Source organism: Ruditapes philippinarum, unplaced genomic scaffold, assembly GCF_026571515.1.
Source record: "Ruditapes philippinarum isolate M1 unplaced genomic scaffold, ASM2657151v2 ctg5157_1_1_1_1, whole genome shotgun sequence".
Classification (NCBI taxonomy): Eukaryota; Metazoa; Mollusca; class Bivalvia; order Venerida; family Veneridae; genus Ruditapes; species Ruditapes philippinarum.
In genome coordinates, this window is record NW_026867305.1 from 126484 (window position 1) to 144295 (window position 17812).

At 34.2% G+C, this 17812-nt stretch overlaps 2 protein-coding genes across 2 annotated transcripts; one reads left to right on the plus strand and one right to left on the minus strand.

Annotated features, from left to right (window-relative positions):
- The first annotated feature begins 3710 nt into the window (after positions 1-3710).
- LOC132735632 (protein crumbs homolog 1-like) lies at positions 3711-9226 on the plus strand. Its single transcript, XM_060722608.1, has 3 exons — positions 3711-4077; positions 7552-7665; positions 8044-9226. Exons 1-3 carry the CDS (start codon positions 3798-3800, stop codon positions 8169-8171), a joined length of 522 nt encoding a protein of 173 aa, XP_060578591.1. The 5' UTR covers positions 3711-3797; the 3' UTR covers positions 8172-9226.
- Positions 9227-15082: 5856 nt separating this feature from the next.
- LOC132735640 (uncharacterized) lies at positions 15083-16073 on the minus strand. Its single transcript, XM_060722617.1, has 2 exons — positions 16058-16073; positions 15083-15447 (listed from the first exon to the last, which is right to left on the minus strand). Exons 1-2 carry the CDS (start codon positions 16071-16073, stop codon positions 15083-15085), a joined length of 381 nt encoding a protein of 126 aa, XP_060578600.1.
- Positions 16074-17812: the final 1739 nt, after the last annotated feature.

Here is a 17812-nt window from a genome sequence, read left to right on the forward strand (position 1 = left end):
AACGGAAAAAATGAAATTTGCCAAAAAAAATGTACATGACATGCCAATGACGTAATAACATGTCAATTTGGTGCATGATTTCATGAACATGATTGTGTAAATTCTTGTTTAAGCTATAGATCTGGTTTTGTTTAAACTACAGTTAATAGTTTTTTGTCCAAATTTTGTGAATTAATACAATGTACTTGCAAAATGCCTGTAGAAGAACATATTTAGCATTACATATATCTTACTCTTAGGTTTCTTGCGGCAACTGGAAGTGCAGACCAAGATCCGCCGGCACATACTCTGCGCTAAGCAGTCAGTACTAATTTTGAAATTTCCCGAAAAGTAATTATTGGTTTTGTCTAGACTGAAAGATGGCAAATACATTTATTTCATTTATCTTGTAAGGGTACAGTATGGTGGCTGATTTGTGCTATGTATACTTTCGCTTCGCGAGGCGCCATGCGAAAATACGACCAATTCAATATATTGTCGTAATTTCGTTCTGCGTGGCAAACGGCGGAAACACGATAATACGACAAAGTGGTTAAGCGACGTGGTACAAATCAGCCATAGTTAAGAATTCAACACAAGTCCTCTTGTGCATCAAATGTATGCTATGATAGAGAACTGCTGTGTTCAAGTCAACTTTTGGAATACTTTCTGTTTTGATTTCTCAAATGCTGAAAGTTTCTTTTTTTGTTGTATTTAATGCTAAAACGTTTCTATTTTGTTGTGTTAAATGCTAAAAAAAAGTTTCTGTTTTGTTGTCTTAAATGTTATAAAAAGGTTTCTGTGTTGTTGTGTTTAATGCTAAATAAACGTTTCTGTTTTGTTGTGTTAAATGCTAAAAAATAACGTTTATGTTATGTTGTGTTAATATTTCAAATACGAACGGGTACCTGAGTAGAACCACCGAAATTCCGTAAGCAACCTGGATAGTTTCCTTACCTGAAAGGATCCAAAGTCCCTGTCGGGATTCGAACCCACAACGGTGAGGGGCAAGTGTTTTTTTACATTGGTAATAATATCAACATCTTTTATAATTATAACGCTTTGTAACATTGATTTGAGTCAAAGAGGACTTGTCAAGTTGTCATTATTGATTATTTGATATTATGTGTCCTAAATTATTCATTCTTTCTATATTTTATCAACTTTAAAAAAAAATCTTCGATGAACATTGTTGTTTTTTTTCCTATACTGTATTATTTATCATATGATGGGCTGGTGGCCTGAAGCATTTTGTAAATTAAAGTTGAATAACTGAGTTACATTTCTATGTTTACATTTATCTTAAAGCATGAAAGTATTTTTAAACATAATATTGATGACACAAAATAATAGTGAATCGGGTAGAATTGGGTTATTTGTATTATTATATAGATACTGCAATGATAATTAACCTAATATACAGCTCAAATTTTGACCAAAGTGTTACTGCATTCGATGTAGCTATTAAAAGCACCATAGAAATAAGTGAAATTAAAAAAAATAGGGTTTTTGACCGTTTTGAATAACGCAATGTCATCTAAAGCACGACAAGTTCGTAAAAACGAAAATACATTAAAATTAATCTTTTTAAGAGTTATATATCTTTTATGTAAACATGAAAACGGTTAGTTGGATAAACAACTTATTAAAATACCTTTCATCAAGTCTCTATTTCTGATAATACCCTTTAAATTTGAAAAACATGTAAAACTTGTAATTTTAAGTATTTGATAAACTATGTGTATGCGAGAAAATAAGATGATTTTAGAGGTATGTTAATGGATTAAGGTCACAGTTATTCAAATACTATCGGGTTTTGTTTATGTATTATTATACCTAAAATTATTAATGCGTTCACTGGCTGACTTGTTATTATATACTGTCAGTGAATGTGAAATTTATTAATTGATTTAACCCTGACATAAAGATATTTCAGTCAGGATATACATTTTGTATAAAACAATTTATGGCGGTTTTGATATTGTACGATTGTAATTTAACATTAAACCTGTCGGAATTGCAGTCAATTAAGTCAGCCTGTATATCTTAAGTTGATAATGGACTGTTCCAAAATCTGGAAGCTGGACAAGTCCATTCAATAAATTCAGGAGGTTTAGGGTTGATTGTCAACATTAGGAAGATAACACGAAGATCGTATTCAATTAGTCATTTGAGCCGCGTCACGACAAAACCAACATAATGGGTTTGCGACCAGCATGGATCCAGACCAGCCTGCGCATCCGCGCAGTCTGATCAGGATCCATGCTGTTCGCTATCAGTTTCTCTACATGTAATAGGGTTGGTAAGCCATCTCCTAATGGATTTACAAAACTACAGTATGACAGTATTATGTGACTTGCTTTAAATCACAATAATTCTGATTTGAAATCCTGATAATTATAAGTAATTAAAGTGTAACTGTTTCTTACATCTAATTGTAACTTATAGAACAAAAAATAAACAAAGAAAAGAAGATTGATATTAATAATACAAGACCGCATCATTTAGCTAAATAGAATTAAGGAGAAATAGATTTACATGAAGACAGAAAGAAATATAATTAGGAAGAAACTTATAGAAGAAGTAACTAAAATATGGATCTTATTTTCTTGTTAGAATATGTAAATCAGAGTATATATCCGTAATGCAGGAGTTTTAAAATAGCACAGGAATCGTGCAATTGTTACCGTGAATCTTTGTGGTACGGGTATATGCCCGGAACGAAACAAATGTTTGTGTGAATGGACCAAAAAGAAAAAAAAAAGTTGAAATATATGAAAAAGCGCATTTTGATTGGATATCGTAGTTAAATCTCAATTCTATGAAAAAAATACTTTGACTTCTTGAGAAAACAAAATGTTAACCTATATAACGATTAAAAATAAGAATGATACTTTGTAAGGGACACAACTCATGTATTACTAAACAGTGCCGTCATACTATTGTATGCTTTGTAACTCTGATTAAATTGTTTTGCGAAAATGTGTCACGCTTCTATTCTTTATTACCCAACGTCATATGATATTGAATAGGAAAAACCAAGTTACACACATTCGTCTCGGGTCTGTAGTTTGATACACTGTTCGTGATAAATATGATTTAGCAATACTTTAACGTAAGGCAATATTTTGTACTTTTATTCAAATTTCCATTTTTTTTAAATATCCGGGGAAGCCCCTGTTTATAGTTGTTTGATATACTGCTCGTGATAAATTCGATTTAGTTATACTTTAATCTAGTCAAATTTAAGGCAGCATTTTGTAAGCTTATTCAATTTCCATGTTTTTTTAACAACAACAACAACAACAACAACAACAACAACAACAACAACAACAACAACAACAACAACAATAATAATAATAATAATAATAATAATAATAATGATAATAATAATAATAATGATGATGATGATGATGACGATGATGATGATGATGATGATGATGATGATGATGATGATAATAATAATAATAATAATAATAATAATAATAATAATAATAATAATAATAATAAAAAAATAATAATAATAATAATAATAATAATAATAATAATAATAAAATAATAATAATAATAATGATAATAATAATAATGATAATAATAATAATAATGATACATGCAATACTTTTTTCAATGTAGTTACGACTCAAGTCCTATATCTTTACTTAGCTATTGGAAAACTCATTTAAAAATAGCCCATTCAAACAAGTATTGCAAATTTTAGAACGGAAAATTCCATTACATCATATATAACTCGAAAGTAACTTAACTTTTGCAAGTAAAGTTCATGAAAATCATTTACAACAAAGGATATATAAATTATCATGAAGACAACAAACAAGTCGGATATCAAAGATCAAGTTCGGCAAAGGCGTAGTACTTCGGACAAACCGAAAGTGTCTGAGGAGGAATTTCGTTCAGAAAAATATAGCAAAACGAAACCAAGGGCTTCAAATGGAGTGGAAACAAGTAAATCAACGGGTTCAATACCAAAATATATTAAGATTACCTGTTTAGTTTTTACGGTTATTGTTATTTTAGCATTCACTGCAAACACGAAGGGCGTAACAGAGAATTTTGAGTACATAAGAAGCGTGCTTACAGGTAAAAATGTTTTTATTAATATCTTGCCAAGCATTATATATGGTCTTGTCCATCTTTCAATTAAATTATGACCATTTATCATTTGTAAGAAAAATTTCAGAAGTAGTGAACAGACTGTGCAGATTATGATCCTTGTCTGCACTGGTCGCATTGTTAGGACCTATTACCAACGGCATGTCTGCACTGGTCGAATTGTTAAGATCTATTACCAAGGGCTGGTCTGCACTGGTCGCAAAGTTAGGATCTGTTACCAAGGGCTGGTCTGCACTGGTCGCATAGTTACAATCTGTTACCAATGGCGTGTCTGCACTGGTCGTATAGTAAAGATCTATTACCAAGGGCTTGTCTGCACTGGTCGCATAGTTAGAATCTTTTACCAAGGGCTTGACAGTACGGGTCTTATAGTTAGGATCTATTACAAAGGGCTTGTCTGCAAGGGTGGCATAGTTTGAATCTGTTACCAAGGGCTTGTCTGCACTGGTTGCATAGTTAGAATCTGTTACCAAGGGCTTGTCTGCACTGGTCGCATAGTTAGGATCTGTTACCAAGGGCTTGTCTGCACTGGTCGTATAGTTAGAATCTGTTACCAAGGGCTTGTCTGCACTGGTCGCATAGTTAGGATCTGTTACCAAGGGCTTGTCTGCACTGGTCGCATTGTTAGGATCTGTAACCAAGGACTGGTCTGCACTGGTCGCATAGTAAGGATCTGTTACCAAGGGCTTGTCTGCACGGGTTGCATAGTTAGGATCTGTTACCAAGGGCTGGTCTGCACGGGTCGTATAGTTAGGATCTGTTACCATGTGCTTGTCCACACTTGAAGACCGAGGGCTTGTCTGCACTGGTCGCATTGTTAGGATCTATTACCGAGGCCTTGTCTGCACTGGTCGCATAGTAAGGATCTGTTACAAAGGACTTGTCTGCACTGGTCGCATTGCTAGGATCTGTTACCAAGGGCTGGTCTGCACTGGTCGTTTAGTTAGGATCTATTACCACTATTTCCAAAGACTTGTATGCACTGGTCGCATTGTTAGGATCTGTTACCAATGGCTGGTCTGCACTGGTCGTATAGTAAGGATCTATTACCACTATTACCAAAGACTTGTCTGCACTTGTCGCATTGTTAGGATCTATTACCAAGGGCTTGTTTGCACTGATTGCATAGTTATGATCTGTTACCAAGGACTTGTCTGCACTGGTCGCATAGTAAGGATCTGTTACCAAGGACTTGTCTGCACTGGTCGCGTTGTTAGGATCTGTTACCACGGACTTGTCTGCACTGGTTGCATTGTTAGGATCTGTTACCAAGGACTTGTCTGCACTGGTTGCATTGTTTGGATCTGTTACCAAGGGCTGGTCTGCACTGGTCGTATAGTTAGGATCTATTACCACTATTACCAAAGACTTGTCTGCACTTGTCGCATTGTTTGGATCTATTACCAAGGACTTGTTTGCACTGGTCGCATTGTTAGGATCTGTTACCAAAGACTTGTCTGCACTTGTCGCATTGTAAGGATCTATTACCAAGAACTTGTCTGCACTGGTCGCATTGTTAGGATCTGTTACCAAGGACTTGTCTGCACTGGTCGCATTGTTTGGATCTGTTACCAAGGGCTGGTCTGCACTGGTCGTATAGTTAGGATCTATTACCACTATTACCAAAGACTTGTCTGCACTTGTCGCATTGTTTGGATCTATTACCAAGGACTTGTTTGCACTGGTCGCATTGTTAGGATCTGTTACCAAAGACTTGTCTGCACTTGTCGCATTGTTAGGATCTATTACCAAGGACTTGTCTGCACTGGTCGCATTGTTAGGATCTGTTACCAAGGGCTTGTCTGCACTTGTCGCATTGTTAGGATCTGTTACCAAGGGCTGGTCTGCACTGGTCGCATTGTTAGGATCTATTACCAAGGGCTTGTCTGCACTGGTCGCATTGTTAGGATCTGTTACCAAGGGCTGGTCTGCACTTGTCGCATTGTTAGGATCTATTACCAAGGACTTGTCTGCACTGGTCGCATTGTTAGGATCTATTACCAAGGGCTTGTCTGCACTGGTCGCATTGTTAGGATCTGTTACCACGGACTTGTCTGCACTGGTCGCGTTGTTAGGATCTGTTACCAAGGGCTTGTTTGCACTGGTCGCATTGTTAGGATCTGTTACCAAGGGCTGGTCTGCACTGGTCGCATTGTAAGGATCTGTTACCAAGGACTTGTCTGCACTGGTCGCATTGTTAGGATCTGTTACCAAGGGTTGGTCTGCACTGGTCGTATAGTTAGGATCTATTACCACTATTACCAAAGACTTGTCTGCACTTGTCGCATTGTTAAGATCTATTACCAAGGACTTGTCTGCACTTGTCGCATTGTTAGGATCTATTACCAAGGACTTGTCTGCACTGGTCGCATTGTTAGGATCTATTACCAAGGACTTGTCTGCACTTGTCGCATTGTTAGGATCTATTACCAAGGACTTGTCTGCACTGGTCGCATTGTTAGGATCTGTAACCAAGGACTTGTCTGCACTTGTCGCGTTGTTAGGATCGGTTACCACGGACTTGTCTGCACTGGACGCATTGTTAGGATCTATTACCAAGGGCTTGTTTGCACTGGGCGCATAGATAGGATCTATTACCAAGGGCTTGTCTGCACTGGTCGCATAGTTAGGATCTGTTACCAAGAGCTTGTCTGCACTGGTCGCATAGTTAGAATCTGTTACCAAGGGCTGGTCTGCACTGGTCGCATAGTTAGGATCTGTTACCAAGGGCTGGTCTGCACTGGTCGCATAGTTAGGATCTGTTACCAAGAGCTTGTCTGCACTGGTCGCATAGTTAGGATCTGTTACCAAGAGCTTGTCTGCACTGGTCGCATAGTTAGGATCTGTAACCAAGGACTTGTCTGCACTTGTCGCGTTGTTAGGATCTGTTACCACGGACTTGTCTGCACTGGTCGCATAGTTAGGATCTGTTACCAAGAGCTTGACTGCACTGGTCGCATAGTTAGGATCTGTTACCAAGAGCTTGTCTGCACTGGTCGTATAGTTTGGATCTGTTACCAAGAGCTTGTCTGCGCTGGTCGTATAGTTAAGATCTGTTACCAAGGGCTTGAGCAGCTTTGAATTTCCAACAATCCATTGTTAATATGAGGGTTTAAAATCAAAATATTGAAAAACAAACAGTTTAGAGTCTGGTCAGACTATAAAGACGTGTTATCTGGTCGGACTCGTCAAAAAGCTATCACTGAGAAGTCTAGTTTCTAAAGGTCTTTCATTCAGTTACCATCTATAGATATTTTGGAAATGATTGTGGAAAATGTGTGTTGATTTTTCGACAACATTAAGGTGATTTTTAAAATCTTAATAAATCCTATTTTTAATGAAATGAGCTAGTAAACTTTAATGCATTTGTGTCAATAGAAAACAATAGTAAAATTGAAACAATAATTAAATTTATAGCTTACGAAATGTGGGTTTTTTCAGGCAAAGACGACTGTTTAAGTTATCCATGCATTAACGGTGGAGAGTGTGTCGATAAGATAGGAGGCTATGAGTGTTCATGTAAGGAATGGTACACCGGGAAAAACTGCGAGACTTGTAAGTTTGTTACACCTATATCAGTGATCCTAGACTAAGAGTTTATCAACATCTCTGTTTCTTTTATTATTCGAAATATTCTTGCTATTGCGAAAAATGTTAATCGGACAATTTTAGAAAGTTAAAATTCAACAACAAAAAATAATGTACATTTTGTATCTAGATTTTTAATAAATTCCTGATTGAATCAATTTTTAAGTCTCATTTTCCCCCCTTAAATATGTCTCTATGAGCCTCTTCTAATGCAATGACGTTACAATTGGGGATATATATGGATGTGTCTTTCTTTGTTTCTTTCTTCGTTTCTTTCTTTCTTCTTTTCTCTCTCCAGTGATATACTGTAATGATATGCTTTATCGTATTTCTATTTTTATATAGGTATTCCGTGTGTAAATCATCAGTGTAAAAACGGAGCATATTGCGTTCCACAACGTGACGGAAGTTACCGCTGTTCATGTCCACCTCACATTGCTGGAAGATTCTGTGAAATTAACGAAAGATACTGATAATAAAGTTCCCTCATATAACTGAACCGATGAAGTATGTGGTGTTTCTCAATAGACAATGGAAATAAAAATCCTTCATATTTTATATGCGGTAAATTTTGTGAAATTATACATAGACGCTGAGAGTGTTAATCATTTGAGCGTTGACAATGACAGTGCACGCCCTTCACTTTATGTAAGTACAAGTCCTTCGCTTTATCTAAGTACACGTCCTCCACTTTATTTAGCAAATGAATTTGTGAAAATAGCTATAGACAATGAGAGTAATTCACCTTATTTAACTAGTGCATTTGTGAAATTTTCCATTAACAATGAAAGTTCTTCACTTTATTTAGCTAGTGAACTTGTGAAAGTATCTATTGACAATGAAAGTACTTCATTTTATTTATCTAGTGAACTTGTGAAAGTATCTATTGACAATAAAAGTATTTCACTTTATTTAGCTAGTGAACTTGTGAAATTATCCATTGACAATAAAAGTACTTCACTTTATTTAGCTAGTGAATTTGTGAAATTATCCATTGACAATGAAAGTACTTCACTTTATTTAGCTAGTGAACTTGTGAAAGTATCTATTGACAATGAAAGTACTTCACTTTATTTAGCTAGTGAACTTGTGAAGTTATCTATTGACAATGAAAGTACTTCACTTTATTTAGCTAGTGAACTTGTGAAATTATCTATTGACAATGAAAGTACTTCACTTTATTTAGCTAGTGAACTTGTGAAAGTATCCATTGACAATGAAAGTACTTCACTTTATTAAGCTAGTTAACTTGTGATAGTATCTATTTGCAATGAAAGTACTTCACTTTATTTAGCTAGTGTATTTATGAAATTATCAATTGACAATGAAAGTACTTCACTTTATTAAGCTAGTGAATTTATGAAATTATCCATTGACAATGAAAGTACTTCACTTTACTTAGCTAGTGTATTTGTTTGTTATATTCATTGTGAGAATTGTAATTTATGAATATATGTTTTGTTAATTTGTTGATATTTGTATGACGATGTATACGTGCACAAGTCCAAAAAAATAATAACAAAAAGTATCTTCTCTTTATTTTTTTCTTTTGTGCGTAAATATTGATTAGTTTGAAAGCGGCAATGCATAAAATGTGGAAACTATAAACACACTGCCAGAAAATCATACTAGTTAAAGATATATATTTTAATTGTTTCGAAAATGTACGGATATGCAATTAAAGAAGCTAGTTTAACAACATTTTAAACTCATAACGTATCATCAATTCAGTAAATGAATTAACATAATTGAGCCGCGTCATGACAAAACCAACATAATGGGTTTGCGACCAGCATGGATCCAGGCCAGCCTGCGCATTCGCGATCTATGTTGTTCGCTATCAGTTTCTTTACTTGTTATAGGGTCTGTAAGCGAACAACATGGATCCTGATCAGACTGCGCGGATGCGCAGGCTGGTCTGGATCCATGCTGGTCGCAAACAAATTATATTGGTTTTGTCATGACGCGGCTCAATTATTATTTTTAAGGCAAATTATGCCTCAGAAACATATGATTTTTTACATCTTCTTCTTCAGGAAGGAGAAACATAAATTTATAAACGTTTAGATATGGGTTTAATAATGGTTTTTATTGACAGGTAGTAACAAGACAAAAAAACATTCACTTTAACCAAAGTATCCCATGTAAGTAAGGTCATATGTAATGTGAAATGGCATTGAGCGGAAGGACTAATTTTTTATTCGAAATTACGTTGATTGTGTGACATTTAAAGTGTTTCTTTGATGCACCTGTTGCATTTATAACTCTCTCATCTTGAGAAAATATAACAAATGAAAGTTTGAAAACATATGCTTTACTTATATAGAAATAAAGGCAGATTAAAAACTAAATAGAATTTGTTTAAACTTTGAATGAGCTTAGATCAAAAGCAATTGTGGAAATATGACAACAGTTACTGTATACAACACCACACTTTTACACTGCTGGAACCGAAAGGTAAATTACCAGGAAAGCCAGGCTACACATCCGTGCAAACTGAATCTGCGCTGTACGTTTGGCTACTGTACTTTTGGCTACAGTACTTATGGCTACTGTACTTATGGCTACAGTACTTATGGCTACTGTACTTATGGCTACAGTACTTATGGCTACTGTACTTTTGGCTACTGTACTTATGGCTACTGTACTTATGGCTACTGTACTTATGGCTACAGTACTTATGGCTACTGTACTTTTGGCTACTGTATTTATGGCTACTGTACTTATGGCAACTGTACTTTTGGCTACTGTACTTATGGCAACTGTACTAACTAACTTTAGAAATTGCTATCTTGATATTCGCAGATTTATAGACAGTTCTAATAACATTGAAGCATGAAAAGTGCATTTTACAAATTGAGCAGATTAGGCTTGCAAAATATGTACAGTCATACAAGTGCCAAAATTGTCGGCTGCTAAATTTAATCCTTTTAAGTAGGGTAAGTCGAATGCGTACTTCAGCAAACATGCCCCCCATGTTAATATTTGCAAACGAAGTGTGAAATGTGTATCTCCCATGTTTAATGCATATAAAACTTTTTGAAACGTTTATGTTTTGCAAAATTAAGATAATTCTGTTATATAAATAGAATGAAATGTAGGAAAACTTTAAACTCAAAATTTTCCAAGAAATTATATGAGTATGATCATTTATAATTTCTTGGACAATTTTGAGTTAAAAGTTTCTCCTACATTTCATAGCGGACTTAAAAGGACTTAAATTGATTCCCTGCTCGGTTTGCGTAACTATTGTTGTTTATTAACCTATTCGAAACAAATATGTGAAAATTAGCCTCCATAAGAAAATGGCTTAATTTTAAGGTCTGCCCTTTAATGTAAGAGAAGCGGAATCCTTTGATGTGGTCGCACGGTCACTTCCCTTACAAAATGTCCTCGATGCATGTATGTGGTCGCATAGTCGAAGATCTCTATTACAATAAGATTAAGGCAAAATGTTAATGCTCTGTAAAAAACTGTATAACTCGTAATATATGTTATTTTGGTTTTGAAGTGATATATGTGGATATATTACATGTCAAGATTTTATATCACCCGAGCCGTCAGGCGAGGGTGATATTTTATCTTGGCAGGTAATATATCCACATAAATCACTTCAAAACCAAAATAATTATTTTATTACCCTTTCCCTGCCGAGTATAGACGATTTTGAAATAAATCATTGCTACATCAAATGAAACGTCGAAATAAGATTCCCTTTAGGGTACCCCTTCATCACTACATGACGTCACATAAATACTAATCTGGTTCCCTGTCCTATTATGGTTCCCATCCAAGATGGCTGCCCATAATGGGATCAGGAAACCCCCAAGCGTATTGGACAGATTTCTGTCCAATGGACTGCGTCGTAAATAAAATATTCCAAACAACGAGACAATGAACGCAAAATTTAAACCAGTCGAGCACCTGTTAGCCTTATCCAATCAGATAATGTCCTAGATTAAAATAGCCAATGAAACCGCGTCTGGGTTTCCACGGTAAAAATAGAACGCCACAACAACAACAATAAAGAAACAAGTTTTTTCCCTCGATTCAGTAAAAAATGTTTGAATTTCTTTGACTAAAGTAATTCTTTATGTCATAATTATGATACACAATATGTGAAAAATGGTTAACTTGCCATACATACCGCTGTCAGTGACGGAATATAACCAAACAGGAAGAAATGTATACACAATGTCACATTCATAGATGCATGTCTTCAATGTAGAGATGGTTAATTGTACCACGGCACACCCCCTTCTCTCCAAAACATTTTCACCATTGGCTGGTTAATAGCCTTTCAGAAGAAAGAATCCAAATAGCAACCAAATAAAAACAAAAAAACTGTCTCAACACCTTAGAAAAATTGAACTGTTTTCACTTGTTTCTTAAAAGAAGTGACAGATTATGATCAAACACATGTTTAAAATCTGAAAAGTAAAAACAAAAACAAAAAACAAATAACTTGTTTAAAAATCATTTAGATGTAAGAAAAGCACAGGTCAACTTGAAAAATTTCAATGGCAAGGAAACCATGAAAAAAGTTTGGAATTATGAAAAAAAGCTTTATTTCTTTGGAAGCTTGATTTGACTTACCAGGTATTTAATATGAAATTAGGCAAAGCCTATGGACGGGAAGTCGTTAAAAAATTGTTCATTTTCCCATTTGGTATTTCATGTACCACTTCTGTTTTCACTCGGAACACTATGTTATTATTGATCCGAAAAGTTGTGATTGTTCCATTATCGGATAACCCAGCCTATTATCATCGAGTTACATTTAATATAGTGGCACCCTATTAAAACTGAGACTGAAAATTATATTGATAGTTAGAGAATTCTAAATATTTTTTAATTGTTTTTTATTTGATTTCCTTTTAAATATACATCATGTCATGTGTAGTCTATAGCTGGACAAGCCAAAGCCCCTTCACTTCCCTGTATAAAATAAAATTCTGTAGACCATCAAATCCCTATTACTTACTCCCCATTCTTAATCTATATTTCAAGCTCTTTAACACTATGGACATGTACAAAAATAAATAAATAAATATTCCAAATATGGTAGTTCACATAACCATTCTATCAAAATTTTACTAGCAATTATATCTGAAGTTCATTAAAACATTGGTCTAAAGGTAAATTGAAAATTTTACATTTATAATTCTATGTTTATCCTTTTACAGATTTGATTTTATAGCCAATATCCTTGCTCCTACTGAGATTTGAACTCAGAACTCCTCTTAGTTTGCATGAGTTATCAATAAACCAGAGGTGTTTTACCAATTAAACTATAGGAGACATAGGATCTGACAGCCACTGTGTTTATAGAAAACTATTCATCTTTCTACAAATTTACAGAAACAATATTAACATGATAAAATAAATATAATTACAGTATTTTTGACTGGTATTTGTTTACTACCTTACTTTTAAGCAGTGATTATTTTCCTATATTTTACAGCCAAAAAAAGACTTTTCCTCAAAATGCTATTTTTCAACTGAAATGCCCTGTGCACATTATTCACCAGAACCTTGACTAAACAGCAGCTGACTTATATGATTATCAGCTTGTTGATAAAATTAATTGACAGAAAGTTGTTATAGATAGCCTATGCCATGTATATTTAATTGAATTGATAATTTAATTAAATGTGTAGGTGAATTTCATTCATAGTTGTTGGAATTTTATTTATTGTTTTTTCACTTTTTCTGATTTATCTTGCTATAAATATATTTTTCCCTTCAGAAAGCCAAAGGTTGTTTTGAAAATTGACAAAAACAAAAACTGTGATGTGGTATCAACAAATTGACATTGACATTCATAATCATTAAATGAGTATTAAACTGTTGGAAAAAATAGTGAAGATTATGATAACAGTCTAAAGACTATATGACCATTTTTTGTTGCTTTTCAGTATCCTAACATGATAAAATAAATACTGCCTTTCTATACATCTGAAATTGTAAGAAATGTTTACATCAAATTCACAATAAATTTAAAGTAAATTTCAACAATATGTTTCATGTGCACATAAATATCCTAAACCATTATTGATGATAGCATGGAATTATATTATCAGTCACACTAGTTGCTCACAAGGCTTCAAGCAAGCTGGTGGATTCAGGAAAAAAAAGTGAAGTTGGCAAAATCTGTTTAAATACATGCAATAGTCTGTAGGTCAATCTTCCACTTGACACTTTTACATTTCGCAACAATAAAAATTCATCACATAACAAATCGCCATGTGTATAAATACCTTTTTTTCACATCCATAATGGGGCATTTTCAAACTGTTGCTGAAATCCTATTAATTATTTTCCATTTTAAATTTCATTCCTTTAGTTAATTTAACTCAATTTTTGCTTTAATCATCAATAGCAGTGTAAGAAATTAGGATTTGAATCGACTTGGCTGGTCGGACTACCAGATTGGAATATTCACTAGCCCAAAGGCATTTCACTAGCACGATTCATTTGTTCAAAACAGTTGTTTATATTGCCTCTGAAAATACAGTAGCCTGGTTGGGCTTGTAACGTTGTTACTGTGAAAAGTTGGTAGCCCGAGCAGAAATTTAGTAGTCAGGGGCTATCAGACTACTGCTAATTTGGAACACTGCAATAGTGAATTTTTCTGAATGTGTGAGCAATAACATATGTTAAAATCAGAAACTTTTACCGTCCAGTTTCTTTTAGACAAGAACACAAACAAGATGACCCCCTTGAATTTTGATAGCCATATTTTCATGAAAAATGCTTAAAATGTCTTGAACAACTGTTAAACATACAATTTGCATTTGATTCTTGCTATACAAATAAATCAAATGAATAATGTTTTAGAAATAAATGAAGAAAACTTAGTTTTCAGTTATTACATAAGAACAGTTGAGATAAAAATTATCCAGAATTATCATACATGACTTATTATTTGCCATCGAAGTATGACACTAACTTTGGAATAACGGATTCCAAAACTCTCTTAGAATTGGTCACTCTTGGCAACCCTTCACTATTTTTCATAGTAAACACATTATAAAGTCCATCCTCTCCCTTACGTTGAAAAATTGTTTGTAAATGTTTAAAGTTTAACCCCGAACTTGCAACATTATCTGCAGTTGAAGATTTCATGACGCCACTTGCAATCAAAATAGACAAAGATGGCAAGTTTTTATGTTTCTCTTTGTTTGAATCCATATTGTATTTCACATCACTAGGAGAGAAACTCTTGACTGTAATACACTTATCATCCTGTTTCAAAGCATAAATGACCAGGTCGGACAAACAATCAACATCACACAGTGCGTTATGAGCGTTATACACCTTGGAGAGCAATGAGCGGGCTAGGTCCTCCTGCTTGTAAGACTCACGTTTAGGAGAGAATGATTTAAACACGTGAAGACTCTACCAATCCTAACACACATGAACAAAACTCATTAAACATTCCACTAGCTTGACAGGCATTTACAACGATTGGGAAGTCAAAGCGTTTTCCATTATGAGCAATCAGAAAAACATAGCGAAACTGATTCAGCCAGATAAGAAAATCTCTGAGAGCTGTTTGTATAGTTTTTGTTTCCACAGGAACACCATCTACGCACATATCTGTACTATTTGTTACAATAATTTTAGTCACTCGCTCTGCTGATGCGCTCATAGGTAAATTTGGTAGCACATAGCAGTTGAAGCTCTTCTCGGTACCTACATGTTTGGCTGCTATCTGTGTAATATGGGGGTAAACATCTCCTCGAACTGGAAAATAAAAATGGTACTGGAGTAAAAAACTGAATAAAAGTTATACAAGACAATAGTATTATAGTGATTTATAACATGCTGTGCAGTGGAAAATGAAATTATATTAGATAATTTTCACAGTGAAATTATAAAATATATTTTTCACTGTAGACAGACTATATTAAAAGTCAGTGAAAAGAATATTCATATATCTAAGTGGAATTAATTCCGCTCAATGTAAAATTTGTTTCTTAGAAGCAAGTAAATATCTGCATACAGAATTTAAATTTTACAGAGCTATGTTTCAACATTTATACTTTGACATTATGATGTGACATTACACGGCAAAATCAGCAAGAATTGACTAATTTGAAATAGATAGATTTTGTTTTGTACGCAAGATTGAAACTCTGGTGAACACCAGCTATAATATTTTATATAAAATAAATGTATCTGGGTTTCACTCATTGACAATATTTTTATATATAATTAATTTCATGAAAGTCACTATCGGCCAAAAGTATATAAAAACAGGGGAGACCACTGTCGTAACTCTACCCAAGTATCTTGTTACTGAACCAAATCGGGGTATTTCCATTGGAAATAACATTAAAAATGGTACGCGCACCTGTTTGTGACGACATGATTGTACCTCTGAAAGCCAATGGAAAGAAAACAAATATGGTGCTATGGCCAATGAAATAGCAATACGTTTAATATCAGTAAAAAAAGCATGATGTAATTTCTAAATTTAAATACATTTAAAATGTTCCGTCTCAGTAGGTTTAGGTATACTTCAAGACATTAAGAAGGAATCATATAACGCATTGTTGCTATCTGAAAGTGTATAACTATATAGCTTTATATTTTATTTAATTTAAGACTGTCTTATGAAATGAATGTTTTAAAATATCTAAAATGAAGGGACTATATTTGACAGCAGGCAGCGCATGCAAGAAATCAAGGACAGCAAATCTAAAAACAGCAGCAATATATTTTGTTTGGGAACATTATTCCGATTACATTGAACATTCATGTGCAGTAAATAAAGAAACTGTGTTTCGAGAAAAACAAGAAATCTAAGTTACTGTTTTCATAATGACATTTTTGAAAATATTTCTTCAGATATAGCTTGATACACCTCAGACATGTAATTAGGAAGTCATATTTAGGTCCACATTATGTAAAAATGAAATTAAATAAAGAAGGTTACTTCACTAAGTAAAATGTTAAAATCCCTATCGGAATGTTGAATTTATCTCAATCTTGTATCATAGTTTGGGGACCTTTCTGTTGAAAATGTGTCAGAGTTAAATCGTATACATATACATGCACAGTGCGGTAACTGGAGTGCGGGTATCAGTTACCCGCACTCCAGATCATGCCCATTGATTGGTTCATTTTTGCTGGGGTTTACATATTGTGACGGCATAGAAAGGGAAAGCGACAGAAATGTCATATTCAGATGTTCGTTCATTGGTTCATTTTTGCCGGGGTTTCATATTGTGATAACAGGGAGCTTGTTTTTATGTTTGACTATGATACAAAAGAGAAAGAACACCAAAACACTCGGCAATCTGATTAATACTCGGGGGCTACGCCCCCTCGTACAAATCAGATAGCCTCGTGTTTCGGTGCTCTTTCTATTACTTATATAATGTATGATCATTTTGTAACTATTCGTATGTATCTGAATTTTATTAGGTTGGACTGAGATTAATGTTCGGTAAATTTTTGAGGTGTAAATTAATACCCGGTCAATATCCACGGGATGAATTTATTTAAAGAAATGTTTGAAAATAGAAATTTTAGCCGGACACGCGTAGAACGGGTCAAATAACGAATTAATCAAATGATTAAAACTTCAGGAAATATAAAGCCAAATATATTGCGACAATTTTCTTGCATACAGTTTGTTTATATGTATTCCAATCACGCGAGATTTCTTGTGCCATTACAAATCATTTGCATCATTTTTAAAATTTCTTGATTGATTGATCATTACTGTTGCAATATATAAAAATACAACAACCATAGGTTTTATCGCAAACAAATTGGCGATTAAGTCAACACACACCCTCAAATGTGTATTCACAAGACTCACTGTACATTCTTTTGCCAAAACAATATCCTACTTTTTCAAGTCAGAAGATATCAGTAGTTAAGAAGATATGCCAATAAAAATACTCATTATAGTAAATATGAAACGATCCATTTTGATTAGACAAATTAATTACTTTTGAGGAATTGGTGCGAAAAGGATGTAACTCATATATGTGACATAAAGAGAGTTACCTCCGGTCCGCACTAACCGTACTAGCTGTTATAGTTATAAAGACAATTTGTGTGCTATTTAAATTTGCGCTGTATACAAAAACTTATT

Excerpts from the sequence above, each read along its gene's own strand:
- LOC132735632 (XM_060722608.1), top strand. The coding sequence starts at position 3,798 with ATGAAGACAACAAACAAGTCGGATATCAAAGATCAAGTTCGGCAAAGG. Across the intron at positions 4,078-7,551 it reads CATAAGAAGCGTGCTTACAG|GCAAAGACGACTGTTTAAGT; the intron begins GTAAAAATGTTT and ends GGGTTTTTTCAG. Across the intron at positions 7,666-8,043 it reads CGGGAAAAACTGCGAGACTT|GTATTCCGTGTGTAAATCAT; the intron begins GTAAGTTTGTTA and ends ATTTTTATATAG.